An 18,362-nucleotide genomic window follows, 5' to 3' on the forward strand; every position below is an offset into this window, starting at 1 on the left:
AGCTCACGGCAACGCCAGATCCCTAACCCACTGAGCAAGGCCAGGGATCGAACCTGCAACCTCATGGTTCCTAGTCGGATTCGTTAACCACGATGGGAACTCTCCAAGCCTTGGAGGATTAAACAACTTGCTCCAAAAGTTCAAAACCAGTGAGTACTGAGGGCTCAAAGGGTTTGATCCCTCATATCATAGTGCCCTCCTTTAAAAATTTTATCCAAGATCAGGTGTGGTACGGCTGTCATTAACAAATGAAAAGTTCATTTCACAAAGTTTAACTTAAGCACATTCCAGCATTTCATCTGCTTCTCAAACTTACAGCCTTTCTGGTTTCATTTTAGCAAACAATCTAGGCTATCAGCAGCTTTGCAAAGTAGTGCTTAGAAGCTGACATCACCCTGTATATTGTTTCCCTTATTACATACTCTAGAAGAACCACAGCTGATGGCAGTAGCCGCCTGGCTGTCCCTGGACTGGTTAAGATAGGGAAAGGGCTTGTCTCCATGCAGGAAATTAAATGCTATGTCACCTTCACCACCTGGGTTCTTGGTTTTCACTTCCCTGTCCACTGGCATCTTGACCCTCTTAATGATCCCACTGATGATGACAGCAAACATTTGTATAAGGCTTTACAGATTAGAGAGCACTCTCCTTCATTTTCTCATTTAATCCTCACCATGACCTTGTTAGGCAGGAAGGACAGGCTTTATTTTTACCTTTATTCTACAGTAGCAGAACTGAAGCTGGAAGACCTTAAGAGACTTGCCCAAGGTTACAAGGCTAGTGAGTAGAAAAGCAAGACTTGAATCCAATCTCCTGATTCCACACCCTCTGCTGGTCCCATATCAGCTGCCTCTTGCTACAGGCAGCTCTGTAGTTAGTCTCTAATTTCTACGAGTTCCTCATTGTCTACTATTTATTCAGCACCCATAAAACCTACGTGTACATGAACACAAAACCCCTCAAGTTCTAAAAAGAAAGGTGGCAGCCAAACCATATGCTCACTCCCATGATTCTTCTCTTCATAATCCTCCACAGAATAAATAACAAGGCCTGCATTCGGCCAGTCTGATGCTCGCCACTCCTTCTTTCTCCCCTCCTCTCTGCTTCTCTCACATCATTTTCCCCACCCCAATCTACTCTGCTTCTCCGACTGCTGTTATCTCCCCTCCTACCCACCCAACCTATTCCATCAATTCTACATAAGGGAAAAAAGTTTGAGGTGAAATAGTGAAGACTGCCCAGCTCTCTCAAGGACCCACAACCACACACATTCTCTCTGACAGTCCTGCCTCTTCACACATGGGCCTTCCCCATAGCTTGAATCGGTGTTAAATAAATTGAGGGTGGCTTATGGTCAAGAACTGTCTCCTCCTCTCACATGCACTTTGACTTCCCTCTGGAATAAGAACACCAAGGAGAAATGGGATTGGGGATGGTGACAAGAGAGGAGTGTTAATGTGGGTGATCATCCCACTGATTAGGCAGATGCCGCCTTATCATACATGCAGCTATCATAGCCAGACTCCCGGGGCCCAGCCCTTTTGCCACTGGGGAGAGTTCTGGGTCCTCTTTCCCCAGGCTTGTTCAGAGGAGGTTGAGGAAAAAGTGATACATTTTTTTTTCCCCAGCCCTAATTGTTCATGATTTTGTAAATACCAGAAAATGACAAGGCAATTTGGTGGTTTTCACAATGGGATTCAGGGAAGAGGCTAAAGGGTTAAAGTATGAGCAAGAAGCCAAAAGGGAAAAAGGAAGATAGAAAATAAGGTGGGTAGGAAAATAAAGAAGCTGTGGTAGTGTACAAATCATCAAAGGGAAACTAGAGAGGAGGGTGTGGGTCTGGGGCTGGGCTGGGGACACAGACATAAAGTACCCTGGAAGGAGAGGAGGGGTGGGGGTTGCATGTGCCCTAGAGGCCCTCTGCAGTGCTCCCATTGCCACTGCCAAGCAGAACATCTTCTCCCCCATCATTCCCTGCAAACCACTACCACCTCCCCATCCTCAGTGCAAAGCTTCCATTTAGGCCTAATCCTATACCATCCCCCAGACACAAGGCCACAGCTACAATATATTATGGCACTGTTTATTGAGCTCCAGTTATGTGCCAAGCCTCATGCTGAGTACTTGATATGCTTTCCCCATGGAATTTCATCAATAATTCCATGCATTTCATCATATTGATGCAATTATCTCCATTTTAAAGTCCAGGAGATTGAGGTTACAAACTTTAAGGAACTCATTCAAGTCACGTGGTTGGTAAAAGGCAGAGATCAGTGGTTAGTCTTGAGCCTTATCATTATGCTTTTCTGCCTTCCACAAAGAACTTGTTTGGCACCTTGACTTGGAAAGGGCCCAGAAAAGGTAGGTTGGTTCAGGAATCACTTTCTCAAAGGTTGACTCTGTCCATGTAACTTGCTTTCTGTAGTATGTTGACTTGAACTTGTCATGAGGGCCCTGGCCTATGACTCCTCTCAAGGCTTCCGGTAGGCACTAGAAAACTCAGATCTGTCAGACTGTCCCTGTGACTGGCACCTGACCTCCATCAGACAAGCCCTACCCTGGTCAAAAGAGACACTGCTGGAGCCAGGTTAGGGTGGGAGGAAAATGTACCTGTCCGGTTCAGAAGGGAAGTAGTATGCCAGCACCCCAGAGCTCCTCGGGCTAGGGATGTAGACAGGATAGCACTCTGCTTCTGCGAGACACAACTTCCCAAAACCACTTTGAGAGTTGAGGTAGCGTAGTTAGCACAGGGCAGGAGCTTAAGAATTACAGCCATACCAGATTGACTCCTGGCTCTGTTCTGTGTCCAAGCCAATTAGCCTTCTCCTGCCTCTGCTAACTGTTGCATAATACGGCAATACTGATACCCACCTCACCATTACTCTTATGAAAGTTAAAAAAGATAAGGCATACAAAGCACTTATTAGTGCAAGGCCAGGAACGTAATAATAATTGTGACTTTACATGCATTGCCTTATTTAACCTCCAGGTGATTAATTAAGCAGAGGAAGGTTAAATCATTTCCTCATAGTCACTCCCTAGGAGGGAAAGGATCCAGGGTCCCAAAGCTCATGCCCTGGCTTCATGCCATGCCACCTAAGTAAACAGTTGTTGCTGTCATTGTTTGTTGTTGTCAAGGTTCCTACTGTTATAAGAGCTCTTTTTCATAGCTGCAGTAGAAACCAACAATGGAGGACAACCACAATAAATTACCTCTAGGATGGCTGGAAAGGGGTGAGGGATTTCAGCACCAATTTTCTATTATTGCTCTATGTGAGGGAAAGTTGGACTGAAAGCACAGCAAGTTAGTCTTAACCCTTGTCAGATTAACTTTCCTCAATGCCTCCAAGAAAGGCAGGCCTTCTGAGGGGATGCCTCAGGTCTGGAATTATGAGCTGAAATGAAACCATCATAGGAAACTAGAAAAAAGAACACTAAACAAACGTTGGGTAAGAGGTCCCAGGTGGCAGGCTGGGCCATGGGCACTAACTTGTAGCAGAAGTTAGAATTGTGTTTGTAGAACCGGCAGAGGTTCCCATCATCAGGGGGTGTGGCACAGAAGAAGATGGTTGGTGACAGATTATATCGGCCAATCTTGCAGAATTCATCAGCTTCTCGGGGAGCACCAGGCTCAATGGCAACACGGTCACCTGGAGAAAAAAACATAGGCAGGGGCAGAGATGCTGTGAAGGAACGAATGCTCCTGGACATATACTACCAAGGGAAACTGGCCGAATGAGCCACCCTCCTCACTGGGGACCCAAGGTGCCCCAGGCAAGCCCAACCCATCGGTGCCTTCTAAAGAAAATACCAAATGTAGCACAGATACTCTGGAAGAAAATGACCAGTCCACTTTGCTGACTGGTTTGGCCTGCCTGGCCTTTTATCAACTCAGGGAACAAGCCAACCTGCCCCTCCAGCTCCACAGCCACCTCTTAACTTGGGAAACAGAACCAGTCCCATCTCAAACTGCTGCAAAAGAAGTAGCTAGTGGGTGGAATTTGCAGACATTTCTTTTTCTTCATCTGTTCTGATAATATGCTAAAAGGCCTTCACAAACACAAGAGCCATAATGACGGCATGTCTTATGTTCAGTCTCCTAGACAATAATTGATTCCTGGTTAGCAGAACCACTAAGGCAAATGACCCACAGAGGCCTCAGACTCTGGTACACGGTAACATTCAGGCTTGTGAATGTTCAGGCCAGCTCTATCGTACTTCTCTATGTCTTACCATGCCCACTTGGAAACCCAGCCTTAGAATGGCTCTTCTATCTTCTTAGTAAAAAAAGTTCAAATATACAGCAAAGTTGAAATAATTGTTCAGCAAACACCCAGAAGTTCTCCACTTAGTTTCTTTAATTAACATTTAGATATATTCACAGTATCACTATCCCATCTATCCATCTCTTTTCCATCCATCAGTCTTCTTCTTTTCTGATGCATTTTAAAGTAGGTTGCAGACATGAGTACACCTCACTCCAGGTTATATCATCATACTTCAGCTTGTATAACATTAACTAGAGTTCAATGCTTGTTTATGCTTCCTTTTAAAGGTAAAATTTAGATTTTTTTTTTTTTTTGGCTTTTTAGGGCTGTACTTAGAGCATATGGAGGTTCTCAGGCTAGGGGTCGAATCAGAGCTACAGCTGCCAGCCTAAGCCACAGCAGTGCAGGATCTGAGCTGCATGTGTAACCTACACCACAGCTTACGGCAATGCTGGGTCCTTAACCCACTGAGAGTGGCCAGGGATTGAACCTGCTACCTCATATTTCCTAGTCAGATTCATTTCCACTGCACCACAAATGGGAACTCCAAAATTTAGATATTGATGAAATGCGCAAATATGAAGTGGGCCCTTAGATGAATGTGATAATTTATCTGTGTAATGTAAACTCCTATGTAAGACACAGAACATTAACACTACCTCAGAAATTTCATTCCTCCAAGTTCCTTCCCAGTCAATGTCCTACCCCAATCCCGACTCCCAGAGGGTGTACTAACAGAGTTAGGACACACCTGTGCCTGAGGAGTGTGCTAGGACCCTGAGAAGAACCTGTGAGAGTTCTGCCTTTCACCAAGAAGAGACAGGTTAAGCTATTTTTATGTCTTTTGTATTAAAAGTACCCACAGGATAGTGTAGAGTCCTGGTATGTAGTAAGCGCACATTAAAACTACTGGTAGCAATGGTGATTGTAGTAGTAGTAATATACAGTAGCACTAATAACAATTTTTATTGTATTTATCATTATTATAATTATCTGAGCTGGTATTATTGCAGAGGAAATTCAAACAATAAGATAAATATTATTGGCAGGGGGCAGAAGGGTGTGACCAAAACGGCACTGTAGGAAGACCCTGAGCTCAGCTCCTCCCACAGGCACACCAAAATTACAACTAATTATAGATCAACTATCTATCAGAACTAGCAGAAAAGATTTTCCACAACTAAAGACATAAAGAAGGAACAACAAGATGGGTAGGAGGGACAGAGATGCAGTGTATTTAAGACCAACACCTCTGGGTAGGCCACACACAAACAGGAAAATAATCACAGAAGCAGAAGTTCTCCCCAGGAGAACTCAAGTTCTGAGCCCCACCTTGGGCTCCTCAGCCCATGGGTCCTACACTGGGAAGATGAAGGCCAATGGGACTTTTGTACAAGATAGCCAGAGGAGGCTGTAGGAAACAGAGACTCCACTCTTAAAGGGCACTCACGAAATCTCACACACTCTGCACAGTGGCAGTAATCTGAAAGGAGGCTGGGTCAGAACCACTTGCTAATCTTAGGGAGCCTCCCAGAGAGGCAGGAGGTAACTGGGACTCCTGGGAATACAGATGGTGTTGGCAACAATTTGGGGAGCTTGTTCTACCATGAGAAAACTGGTGCTGACAAGGGCAGTTTTGGAGTTCTCCCTCTTGCCTATTAGTGCAAAGGGCTTACATGCCTATAAGTCAGTTGGAACCAGTCCTGGGACCCCACGAACCGCACAGCCAGCCATGCCAGGACTGAGCCTCACCCACTAATGGCTGGCAGCCTTAGCATGAAGTGGGACATGGCCACCAACTGGGCTAGGAACAAGAACCATCAATCCACAATAGCCAGAATGCCACAACAGAAGACCCCATGCAGCCCACATAGGTAGCACTCCTAGAGTATATGGCTCTGGTGACGAGAGGGAGTGTGCTGCTGGCCTCCACAAGACATCTCCTATATAAAGCTATTTCTGAGGTTGGGAAATGAAACTACCTAATTGGGAAATGACCTACCTAATACATAGAAATAAAAGCAGAGCATTAGGCAAGATGAGGCAGTAGAGATGTTCTAAACAAAGGAACAAGATAAAACCCCGGAAGAACCTAATTGAAATAGAGATAAGCAATCTACCCAATGAAGAATTCAAGGAAATGATCATAACCTTGCTCAATGAACTCAGGAGAAGAATGGATGAACACAGAAGTTTAACAAAGAGATAGAAAATTAAAAAAAGGAACCAAACAGAGCTGGAATACAATAACCGAAATAAAAAATACACTAGTAGGAATCAAAAAATTAGATGATACAGAGGAATGGATCAGTGAGCTGGGAGACAGAGTAGTGAAGAAAGAAGATTATTATTTTTTTTTTGGCTGCACCTGCAGCATGCAGAAGTTCCCAGGCTAGGGATCAAAACCTTACCACAGAGGTGACCCAAGCCACTGCGGTGACAACACTGGATCCTTAACACACTGCACCACAAGGGAACTCAAAGAGTTCTTTAAGGATATTTTAAGTGATCTCTGGAACATCAAACCTACTAACATTCATATCATAAAGGTCCCAGGGAAAAAAAAAAGAGAAAAAAAGGCATAGAACTTATTTGAATAAATAACAGCTGAAAATTTTCCTAACCTGGGAAAAGAAAAAGATTTGCAGGTCCAGAAAGCAAAGACTCACAAGATCAACCCAAAGAGCTCTACAGTAAGGCACACTTAATAAAAAGAGCAAAAATTAAAGATGAAGAGAGAATCTTAAAAGCACAAGGGAAAAGGAACTAGGGATGTACAAGGAAACTCTCATAAATGTATCAGCTGACTTATCAGCAGAAACTCTGTAGATCACAAGTACTGAAAGTAATGAAAGGGAAAAATCTACAGCCAAGAATAATAATACCAGACAAGACTATCATTTAGAATTGAGGGAGTGATCAAGAGTTTTTGGAACAAGCAAAAGCTAAAAAGAGTTCAGCACTACTAAAATGGCTTTACAAGAAATGTTAAAGGGACTTCATTAAGTGGAAAATAAAACTACAACTAGAAATATAAAAATTATGAAAGGTTCCCATTGTGGCTCAGTGGGTTAAGAACCTGACGTAGTCTCTGTGAGGATATGGGTTCTATCCCTGGCATCTTTCAGTGGGTTAAGGATCCGGCACTGTTGCAAGCCGCAGCATAGGTCACAGATGCGGCTTGGATCCAGTGTTGCCGTAGCTGTGATGAAGGCCAGCAGCTGCAGCTCCCGTTCAACCAACCCCTAGCCTGGGAACTTACATGTCACAGGTGCGGCTGTAAAAAGAAAAAATAAAATAAAATAACGAAAGTAAAACTGTCATTGGTAAAGGCAAAAATATATAGTTAAAACACAAAATTAGTAAAATCATTTATATCCAAAATAAGAAGTTGAAGGACACACAAACAAAAATATGTCAAATATGATGTCAAAAACATTAAACATTGGGTTGGTGGAGTGAAAATACAGAATTATTAAAATGCATTTGAACTTAAGAGATTAGCAACTTAAAACAATGTTGTTTATGGATATAGGTATTTATGTATATTCTGATATCCAGTCTCCTCAACTAGACTGAAGCATTCAGGGACCATATCTTCTCAATTTTCTACATCCCTCAAAGCACCAGGCACAAGGCTGGACCCATTGTAGAAGATAATTAGGCACTTGTTCTAATTTAAATATGACATATTTAGAGACTTTGTCCCATAGGTAAGAACCAATCAGTGGTGACTGGAAACTATGAACCTTCCACTTTGGGATAACCTGCAAAACTTCAGAGCCTTTCTAGACCTTGCTGATGATAAATAAAAGACCTAAGTAAGACATATGTCTGGCTTCTTCAGAGCTGGTGGACCCCTCCCCATGCAGCCAGGCTCAGAGAGCCTTATAACTAACATAGGATGGCACCTCCTGAGAACTCCCTCCCCTTCCCCAAAATAATCTGTCATCTTCAGGCTGTGCAATGGCCTCATCAGGAAAGGAAGTTTAAAGCCAACAGCTGGTTATTCCAAGACAGCCTGGATTAATTCACTGAGTTGGGGAACATCACAATCTGCCACAGCTGAGAATTCCTCCCGGAATTAAGCAAATCTGGAAAAGCTATTGTTAGTTTCCCAGCCATCCAGTAATATCAATGCTGCATGGAAGGCCCTGGTTCTTAGCACGTAGAAGCATTCCGTGGTTCCTGTGGCTGGAATGTTTTCCCCTCCACATTACATGGCTTATTTCTTATTTGCCTTCAGGTGTTGAATTAATTGTCCCTTCCTCAAACGAGCCAGGGGTCTGGGGGTAAAACACACTGATTGCACCCTGTATTCTTCTCTGCTGCCCTCAACACAGTTTTAAATAAGTAACTATCCGCCTCTATCAGCTGCCTTTCCCTGTGAAAGGTAAGATCCATGTGTGCAGGGACTGAGACCGACTTGTTCACTGCTCTATCCCCAGTTTAACAGAAGGCCTGGCCCCAGGAAATAAGGCACAAATATTTGTGTAAAACGAATAAACAAATCCATTAGTTGAAGGGTTTTGCTGACCTGGTTTTAGGTGCTTCACCAATGATCCTACTTTTACAACTGTTCCTGAAGCTTCATGCCCCAGCACCATTGGCTTTTTCACAACAAAATTTCCAATTCGACCATGCTGCCAGTAGTGGACATCTGAGCCGCAGATTCCAACTGAATGCATCTTCAGCAACACCTCTGATAAGAGAAAGGAGAAGGAGAAAACAGGTGAGGGGGGAAAGCCCTCTATCCCTCTGAGTCACCGTGATGTTGTTCTTCTGTGCAAAGGAGAGGGCTTGGTTTCAAAAGCCAGGTACAAAATTAAGATCACAGAGGAAAACAAGCTAAAAAGTAACGCTGATTAAGACTTGCAAGGCAAGAAAGTTTCTACAGAGAAAAATAACTGCATGTGAGGGCTAGCTAATTCTATGCATCAGCTTGGCTTGGCTATGGTGCCTAGCTGTTTGGTCAAATGCTAGATGTTGCTGTGAAGGTATTGTTCAGATGTGATTAACATTTAAGCACATCCATGTTCTCTGCAGCATCATTTACAAAAGGCAAGACATGGAAACAATCTAAGGATCCATTGATGGAGGAATGGACAAAGAAAATGTGGCATACAAACATACAATGGAATATTATTCAGCCATAAAAAGGAGATCTTGCCACTTGCAACAACATGGATGGACCTTGAAGGCATTATGCTAAGTGAAATAAGTTGGAGAAAGAAAAATACTATATGATCTCACGTATATGCGGAATCTAAAAACCAAAACCAAACCAAACAAAAACCTGCCATGGATACAGAAAAGAGATTGGTGGTTGTTAGAGGCAGGGAGTGGAGGGTGGGTAAAATGAGTGAAGTGCAGGTCAAAGGAAACAAACTTTCAGTTGTAAAATAAATAAGTTGGTGTTCCCATCTTGGCTCGGTGGAAATTAATCAGATCAGCATCCATGAGGACACAGGTTTGATCCTTGGCCTTGCTCAGTGGGTTAAGGATCTGGTGTTGCCGTGAGCTATGGTGTAGGTCGCAGCTACAGCTCTGATTCAACCCCTGGCCTGGGAACCTCCATATGCCTCGGGTGCGGCCCTTAAAGACCAAAATAAAATTAAAATAAAATAAAATAATTCATAGGGAGGTAACATACAGCATGGTGATTATAGTTAAAATTATTGTGATGCATATTTGCTAAGAGAATAGATTCCTTCCTTCCTTTTCTTTCTTTTTCTTTTTTTTTTTTTTTGTCTTTTGCCATTTGTTGGGCTGCTCCCTCGGCATATGGAGGTTCCCAGGCTAGGGGTCCAATCGGAGCTGTAGCTGCCAGCCTACGCCAGAGTCACAGCAACGCGGGATCCGAGCTGCATCTGCGACCTACACCACAGCTCACGGCAACGCCGGATTGTTAACCCACTGAGCAAGGGCAGGGACCGAACCCGCAACCTCATGGTTCCTAGTTGGATTCGTTAACCACTGCGCCACGATGGGAACTCCCCTTCCTTCCTTTTGTAATGGATGCACCATTGGCATAAGGAAGTTCCCAGGCCAGGGAGTGAATCTGAGCTGCCGCTGCAACCTACACTGCAGCTGCAGCAACACTGGATCCTTTTTTTTTTTTTTCTTTTTTTCTTTTTTTAGGGCTGCACCTGTGGCATATGGAGGTTCCCAGGCTAGGGGGTCGAACTGGAGCTACAGCTGCTGGCCACGGCCACAGCCTCAGCCACAGCAACGCAGGATCTGAGCCGGGCTGCGTCTGCAACCTACACCGAAGCTCAATTCCTTGGTTGAATTTTCAGCCTGCTAGTTATCCTTATAAATTCTGTCCAGATTCTTAACCCACTGAGCGAGGCCAGGGATTGAACCCACATCCTCATGGATCCTAGTCGGGTTTGTTAACCTGAGCCACGAAGGGAACTCCAACACTGGATCCTTTAACCCACTGTACCAGGCCAGGGATTGAACTCTAACCTCTACGGCAATCCAAACCACTGCAGTCATATTCTTAACCCACTGCACCACAGCAGGAACTCCCGAAGATAGATCTTAAAAGTTCTCATCACAAGATAAAAAACTATTTGTGCTGGAGTTCCGGTCGTGGTGCAGTGGTTAACGAATCTGACTAGGAACCATGAGGTTGAGGGTTCGATCCCTGCCCTTGCTCAGTGGGTTAACGATCCGGCATTGCTGTGAGCTGTGGTGTAGGCTGCAGACTTGGCTCGGATCCTGCGTTGCTGTGGCTCTGGCGTAGGCTGCCAGCTACAACTCTGATTCGACCCCTAGCCTGGGAACCTCCATATGCCGCAGAAATGGCCCAAGAAATGGCAAAAAGACCAAAAAAACCCCACAAAAAACAAAAAACCTATATGTGCTGACAAATGTTAACTAGACATTGTGGTGATCACTTCACCATATATACAGATACTGAATCATTATGTTGCACACATAAGGCTAATATAATGCTATATGTCAATTATACCTCAATAAAACAGACATTTAAACCAGTAGGCTTTGAGTAAAGCACACTACCCTTCATAATGTGGACCAGCTTCATCCAATCAGATGAAGGCCTAAAGAAGTCTGAGGTTTCCCAAAGGATATGGAATTGTCCTCAATTCCTTGGTTGAATTTTCAGCCTGCTAGTTATCCTTATAAATTCTGTCTAGGAAGCTCCTCTGACCCTGTCTCTATATACATATATAACAAGTCTATATAAAAATAAATATAAATAATAACTTCTCTTTCTCTCTCTCTCTGTTCTGTTTCTCTGGAGAACTCTAATACACTAATAAAAGATATTATTAGTAGGAAGAAGTGTGTCAATTACCTAAGAGGGGAAAAAAAAAAACCCTGCTTTCTAGGCAATAACCATTTCCAGACAATTAATATGCTATGCCTGATTCTTATCTATTCATGAGAGGGAGTCAAGCACAATCTAGGCTTGGCAATACTTTGTGAGCTATCAGGCTGAGTTCTTCATGCCTGTTGCTTGTTCAAAAGTGAACTTTAATTCAAACCATCCAAAGACTTCAACTGACATTTCTCCTTCACAGGTTTGAATATGGTGAGATTTGGTGATGTTGTTGTCAGTCTTCCAAGTTGAAAATAATGATGCTACTGAGTCCCTTTGCTGAAATGAGTCCCAAAGAATTACTGGCCTAGTCTGATGGAGCTTACATTACAAATATCTCCCTGAGAAAAAGCTCTGCCTTAGAAAGACAAAGAGACACACTGCCCTTGCCACAAACCATGGGCAATACACCATGGGCAATATAAGTGTGGCTCTCAAGAACTTCCTTCATCCTAGGTTTTCGTGAACACTAAGATCAAAGGCAGGGAAAAGTCAACTGAATTAGGAAAATTATCTCAGAGTTTCCTCTTCCAAGTTACCAATTTATAATAGGAGATTAAATTTGAGTTGCTCAATGGAGTTCTCCTGTGGCACAGGGGAACTTTACTGCAGCAGCCTGGTTGCTGCTGTGGCACAGGTGTGATTCCTGGCCCTGGGAACTTCTACATGCTGTGGCCAAAAACAAGAGATGCTTGAACTCCAGCTGAAATTTACCATCATTTCCCCTTCCATTTCAAGGGCAGCAAGGGATAAGAAAGTGAGAACAAAGTGCTGCATCAGAGAAACAGTACAGGATCCTTTGGGTCCAAAACAGCCCTTTTGCCACCTCTGGAATCCATAGCAACTTTTCAGAACACAATAAGGTGCCTCTTTCACTTCTCTGAACACAATATCTCAGTAGAAACACTTGTGTCTTAAATATACATTACTTGCTAAACACCCATAGAAACAGCTATTGTGTGTATTCTTATCACTAAAAATCAGTAACCCAAATGATCTTTGAGTAGCAAAGCTCTGGAAGCTCCAAGAAAAGTGCCTTCAATCTAATGTTCACACAGGAGCTGCAGTTCTGGGGTAAGGTGGGGCACTGTGGGGAATGACACCCAACTCACCAAGGACACAAACAGACCCGAGCGGCTGGATGTGAGACAAGCTATCTATGGACACTTTGTCTCATTTCTTGCTTTGGGACTCCAGGGATGGAAGCAATTGGAAAACTGTCAACTGGGATCTGCTATAGCCAACAGGGCAGCATGACTTCCCCAAGTACAGACACCATCCCAGGAAACATGCATGTCAGCTGGGCTCAGCAGGTTCGGCCAGAAGGAGTAGAGCAAAGGTGGCGGGAACCTTGCCCCATTATGTTCACTTACCGTCTGCTCCTGGTTAATCAGGGCAGTAGGGTAAGCCTCTATGCAGCCCCTCCCATCCCCACTGGACAGAAGGTCCTGGTCTTCCTAGATCTTCCCTTTTATAATTCAAAGATTAAGATTTGTGGACTCACTCCTTTTCAGAGTTTGGGTTAGGACATGATTTGGCCACCCAAATGGCAGTAACCTAACTCTGTCATTAATTCAAAAGAGGAATAATCCTGCCTTTGGTCCATAAATTGAAAAATTTTATGCTGGAGTTCCCGCTGTGGTGCAACAGGATCAGCGGCATCTCTACAGTGCTGGGATGCAGGTTTGATCCCCTGCCCGGCACAGAGGGTTAAGGACTATAGCTCAGATCTGATCTCTGACCTGGGAATTAAAAGCAAAAAATAATAAATATTTTTTTAGAAAGGATTTTATGTCAAAAACTCTTTGGGACAAGTCAGCAGTTTGATATGATAACTTTTCTGGTTCTATCACTGTTTGTTTTATTTCATGTAGCAGTCAGACTGAATCTATCCAGTCATGCTATGGACAATGGACTAGGTTGAAAACCTAACAAAAACGTTGTTTGTTTGTTTATTTACTTTTACGGCCACACCTGTGGCATATGGAAGTTCCTGGGCTAGGGGTTGAATCAGAGCTGCAGCTGAGGTCTACTACACAGCCACAACCATCAAATCTGAACCACACCTGCAACCTATACCACAGCTCAAAGCAACGCAGGATCCTTAACCCAATGAGCGAGGCCAGGGATAGAACCCACATCCTCATGAAGACTATGTCAGGTTCTTAATCCACTAGGCCACAACGGGAACCTAAAAGCATAGTTTTAAATGGAGGTTTTAAAGTAATAAACCATAGGAAAAGAGGACTAAGGGAGCAATGCATTTCTCTCCAGGGTAAACAATAGGAAATTATAAAATTAAGTATCCCAAAGACCTACCATTTGGGCCTGGTTCAGGGATAGGATAGTTCTCCTAAAGGAAACAAAACAGAAAAAGTTAGTGTGCATAATAAACATTTTCAGTCTTTTTTAAAAGGGTAAGAGTTTTTCTGACAGCTGCATAGAAAGGGCTTTTGTCTCTAGATGGGGAAGAGATAGAGAAAGTGTGTGTTTTCTGATCACTCACATTAGTGCACAGACCAATTCTCTTCCAAAACTTCCAGTGTGGAGTTTTAGAAGCCTCCTGGGAATACAAAGGGCCTGAATTCTGGCCACTCTCATTGGGTTAAAAAGCAACCTGGTGGTATACATAGTTATTTATGATGGTGATTTAGCTTTTTTGCTTTTTTTTTTTTCCCCCCACGTTTGCCAACTGGCTAGAAAATTCTTGGTGACAAGGTGTAAGGATAGTGAATGGCCAAATCCAAGTGTTCATTTTATTAATTCTTTGAAGGCAGCCAAGACGAGGGAGAAAGGATGTAAATTGTTCACCTCACCTATTGTGTGTTATATTGTTTACTGGGCTTTACATATATGATGGTACCACAGCCCACTATTTGCAGATTAGAAACCTGAAGATGGGAAATTAAATAACTTGGTCAAGTTCATATGGACCCAGAGTGGATTTTAAACCAGGGCTAATCCCAGGTATGTCTGACTCCCAAGCCTGAGTCACTGCATCCCATCACACCCTCTAGGTGGAATTTGCCTTTTCTCCTTCAGGGGTGATGTAAGGAGAAGTCAATTAGATGATGAGAATGTTGGAGCTGGGCCCAATTCAGAGCACTCCGGGGGGAAGCACTGCTCAAACTTTGCCTCCTTCAGAAAGCCTCCCTTAGTTTGGGACTGGCATATGTACACTATTAGTATATGGAATGGATGGTTAATGCAGACTTGCTGTATAGCACAGGGAAGTCTACTCATTATTTTGTGATAATCCGTGTGGGAAAAGAATCTGAAAAAGAATGGATATGTGTATATACATAACTGAATCACTTTGCTGTACAGCAGAAACTACCACAACATTGTAAATCAACTATACTTCAATAAAACTTTTAAAAATGGGGGGAAAAAAGCCTCCTCCACATGCTTTTAAGGGTAGCAATAAACAATCCTAGGGCAGGTGCTCCCACTGTGGCTCAGCAGGTTAAGGACCCAATGTAGCTTGAGGATGCAGGTTTGATCCCTGGCCTTGATCAGTGGGTTAGGGATCCAGCATTGCTATGGCTGTGGTGTAGGCTGGCAGCTGCAATTTCAAACTGACCCCTAGCCTGGGAACTCCCATGTGCCACAGGTGCGGCCATTAAAAAACAAAAAACAAACAAAAGAGAGTGATTTTGCTAACAAGATAATATTTTGGCCAAAAACCAAAACCATGCTTTCAATCTCTTTGGCACCAGGTACCCTGCCCAAAACCCAGAGGGATTGTACTTGTTTTTGTTTTGTTTTATTTTTGTCTTTTTGCTTTTTCTAGGGCCGCTCCTGCAGCATATGGAGGTTCCCAGGCCAGGGGTCTAATTGGAGCTGTAGCTGCTGGCCTACGCCAGAGCCACAGCAACGCAGGATCCGAGCTGCCTCTGCAACTTACACCACAGCTCACGGCAATGCCGGACCCTTAACCCACTGAACAAGGGCAGGGATCGAACCCTCAACCTCATGGTTCCTAGTCGGATTCGTTAACCACTGAGCCATGACGGGAACTCCCGGGAAATTGTTAAATAAGCACCCGCCATAACAATATTTCCACCCAAAGTCTGAGGATCTCGCTCATTTGAGATTATCAGCCCTTTCTGTTGTAGCAACTCAACACTAATTTGAACTCCCTGTTGCCAGTGAAACAAAAGTCAAAGTGATAATGCTAATGCTGATTAGCTAACACTGACCAGCTTCTTTGTGTCAGGTCCTGTGTTAAGTGCCATACCTGCGTCACTTCAGTTCATCTGCACGACTATGAAGTGACTTTATTATCCCATTTTCTATATGATGAGGTGGAGGAAAGGCGAGATTTAGCAGTTTAAATCTAGGTAGTAGATGATGGAGCTGCACCCAAAGCAGCATGATGTGGGGAAAAGAGACAAGGTAGTTTTTCATCTCTCAATAATTTAAACTGGCTACATTTGGAAAGCAGAGAGGAAGAAAGGAAAAAGAGAAGGGAGGGAGAGAATCTATCTAGAAATGGGCAACTCAGGATAGCTGGCTGTCACCAAAACATTTCTAAAAGTTGCTGGCCCCACATCTGACATTATACGGTATTAGGGACGGCTGTGTAAAGTTATGCTTCTGTTATCATGAGTGAAATTTTAAATTGCAGGTTAAATGGAAACTTTTAAAGACTAAATAAGGCCTTTTATTCCAAACATGGAACAGCACTCTTCCAACCTACCCCCAACCTGCTCCCTAAAGGTACTTATAGGCAACTTCCCAGGCACTGAGAGAGAGTTCCAGTACACTCTTCATATCCTTGGCTCCAGCCAGGCCAGGATTAAATAGCCCATTTGGGGTGGAAAGGTGGTAAGATTCAAATTCAAAGTAACAGTTGGGGATACCAAGCTACCCCTGAGTCACTAGAAATTACTGCTGTAAATGTTTGCTGGAGTTAACAGAGCTGACCAACTTTGGTCTTAACCATGTGGGCAAGGCTGCAGTGTCTCTCAAAGACACTAGAGGAAGCTGTGCTGATAGTCTGGTTTTGCCTTGGTAGCAGAATACATGTTAGGGAGAACTTAAACAGTTCTCTCTGAAAGCTTTTTCTGTTCTCTTTCTTGCTGGTTCTAATCACCCTTACAGCTCAGCTTGGCTCCCGTCTCCCTTCTCTGCAGGAGACATGCCACCTAAGCACAAGACCAGTTAAGATCAGTCCTTAAGTTTGTAAATGTTATCCTAAGCGCAGCTTCAGGGCTCACAATGTTTTAGAAAGTTATTACAGCATGATTACTGAAAAAAACCTTGCTTTTCATTTGTGGTTCCTTGGTATGATATTGGCTACAATCCTGTTTACTTAATCTCCATTTCTGGCTCAGATTTCGGCGGTGATACTTTCATTTATCCTATTTCTCATGTATCAAAATTTCTTAGTTCCTCTGAGATCTTGAACTTTCACTTTTATCCTCTGGCTCCTTTCTTCATTCCCAAAGGTTTTGTAATAAGGCATATTCAAGGCTTCCTGAACAGGATTTCTTATCTGTGATAGTAATAAGGGGATAAAGAGTAGTTGAGTAACTGTTCTTTACTGTAGTTATGTAAGTTTTGCAGCATTTTTCACTTCTAGTCAGAAATACTTACATACTGTCCCTTCTAGCCCCCTCAGGTCTCTCCACACCACCACCATTCCAAAGAAATCATGGAAATACTTCAGGAAGAGCTCTATTGGAACAGAGTCATCTCAGGTGCCTCTTGCATTCCTAAATGTTATCCTGTCTTTCCTAAATATATTTTCTCAAATTAGCTTAAGTATGTATTTCCAGAATATATCCTACTGGCCTCCTTTCCTCTACTTCCACCGACACATCTGAGTTCACACCCTTAGTATGTCTTGCCTGGATTGCAGCAATGGCCTCAATATGAGGAGAAATGAGAAGATGCGCTTTCTCCCCTCTAGCCAACCTGACTGGTGCAGTGGTGACAGACTCTGTAATCATCTGTGTTGAAACCCAGGCCTCCCTCCAGGAGCTGTGTGACCTTGGGGCAGTTACATACCTCTTTGTGTCTTCAATTTCCTCCTCTATACAATGAAGATAATTATTTAAAAAAAAAAAAAAAAAAAGGAGAGAGAGAGTGCCCAAATTACAGTAAATAAATTAGCTCTTAGTAGAAAAGACATAACATCAAAGTTCTTTCTGTATAATTAGCTCACAATAGGGTTGAACCAGCTCTGGACAACCTTGTCCTTCTTTTGAAAAGAATAGTTTTTTAAAAATTGTTTTGAGTGTTCCTTCTGTGGTACAATAGGATTGGCAGTGTCTTGGGAGCATGGAGACAACAGGTTCAATCCTGGGCCCAGCACAGTGGGTTAAGGATCTAGCGTTGCCACAGCTATGGCTTGGGTCTCGACTGTGGCTGCAATCTGACCCCTGGCCTAGGAACTCCATATGCCTCAGGGAGGCCAAAAATGGAAAAAAAAAAAATTAAAAATAAAAACTTTTGTGGAAAAGTTATATTTCTTTTATTTTCATATCAATATTAAGAGAACTTGACTGTTCCTTAAAAAGCTGGAATTTAGAAGAAAGTGAAGTAGGATTCTAGGAGTGTTTTTAGGCTTAATTTTATCATTGAGTGTAAAAGCCATGTCACCTGCCTTAGAGTGAGGGACGACAGGCAGGGCTGGGAGAAAGCAGCTAGCCTTACCCCAGGTCCTCGCAACCCACCTTCACCACATGCTCGGCCTGCCAGGTCTCTGTCAACCTATTGCTGACTGCCCTGAACCC

General features: G+C 43.3%; 1 protein-coding gene across 2 annotated transcripts in view; it reads right to left on the bottom strand.

Annotated features, from left to right (window-relative positions):
• SORD (sorbitol dehydrogenase) overlaps positions 1 to 18,362 on the bottom strand; it is a 41,974-nt gene that overhangs the window by 15,763 nt on the left and 7,849 nt on the right. The window contains exons 2-4 of one of the 2 annotated variants that reach the window (XM_047766471.1): positions 13,939 to 13,972; positions 8,806 to 8,970; positions 3,491 to 3,650 (exon numbers count right to left, since the gene is read on the bottom strand). In XM_047766471.1, the coding sequence (XP_047622427.1) occupies positions 3,491 to 3,650; positions 8,806 to 8,970; positions 13,939 to 13,972 (359 nt within the window). The remainder of the gene's footprint in view (positions 1 to 3,490; positions 3,651 to 8,805; positions 8,971 to 13,938; positions 13,973 to 18,362) is intronic. The other variant, XM_047766472.1, reaches the window with a different exon arrangement.

This window comes from Phacochoerus africanus, chromosome 2 (assembly GCF_016906955.1).
Source record: "Phacochoerus africanus isolate WHEZ1 chromosome 2, ROS_Pafr_v1, whole genome shotgun sequence".
Classification (NCBI taxonomy): domain Eukaryota; kingdom Metazoa; phylum Chordata; class Mammalia; order Artiodactyla; family Suidae; genus Phacochoerus; species Phacochoerus africanus.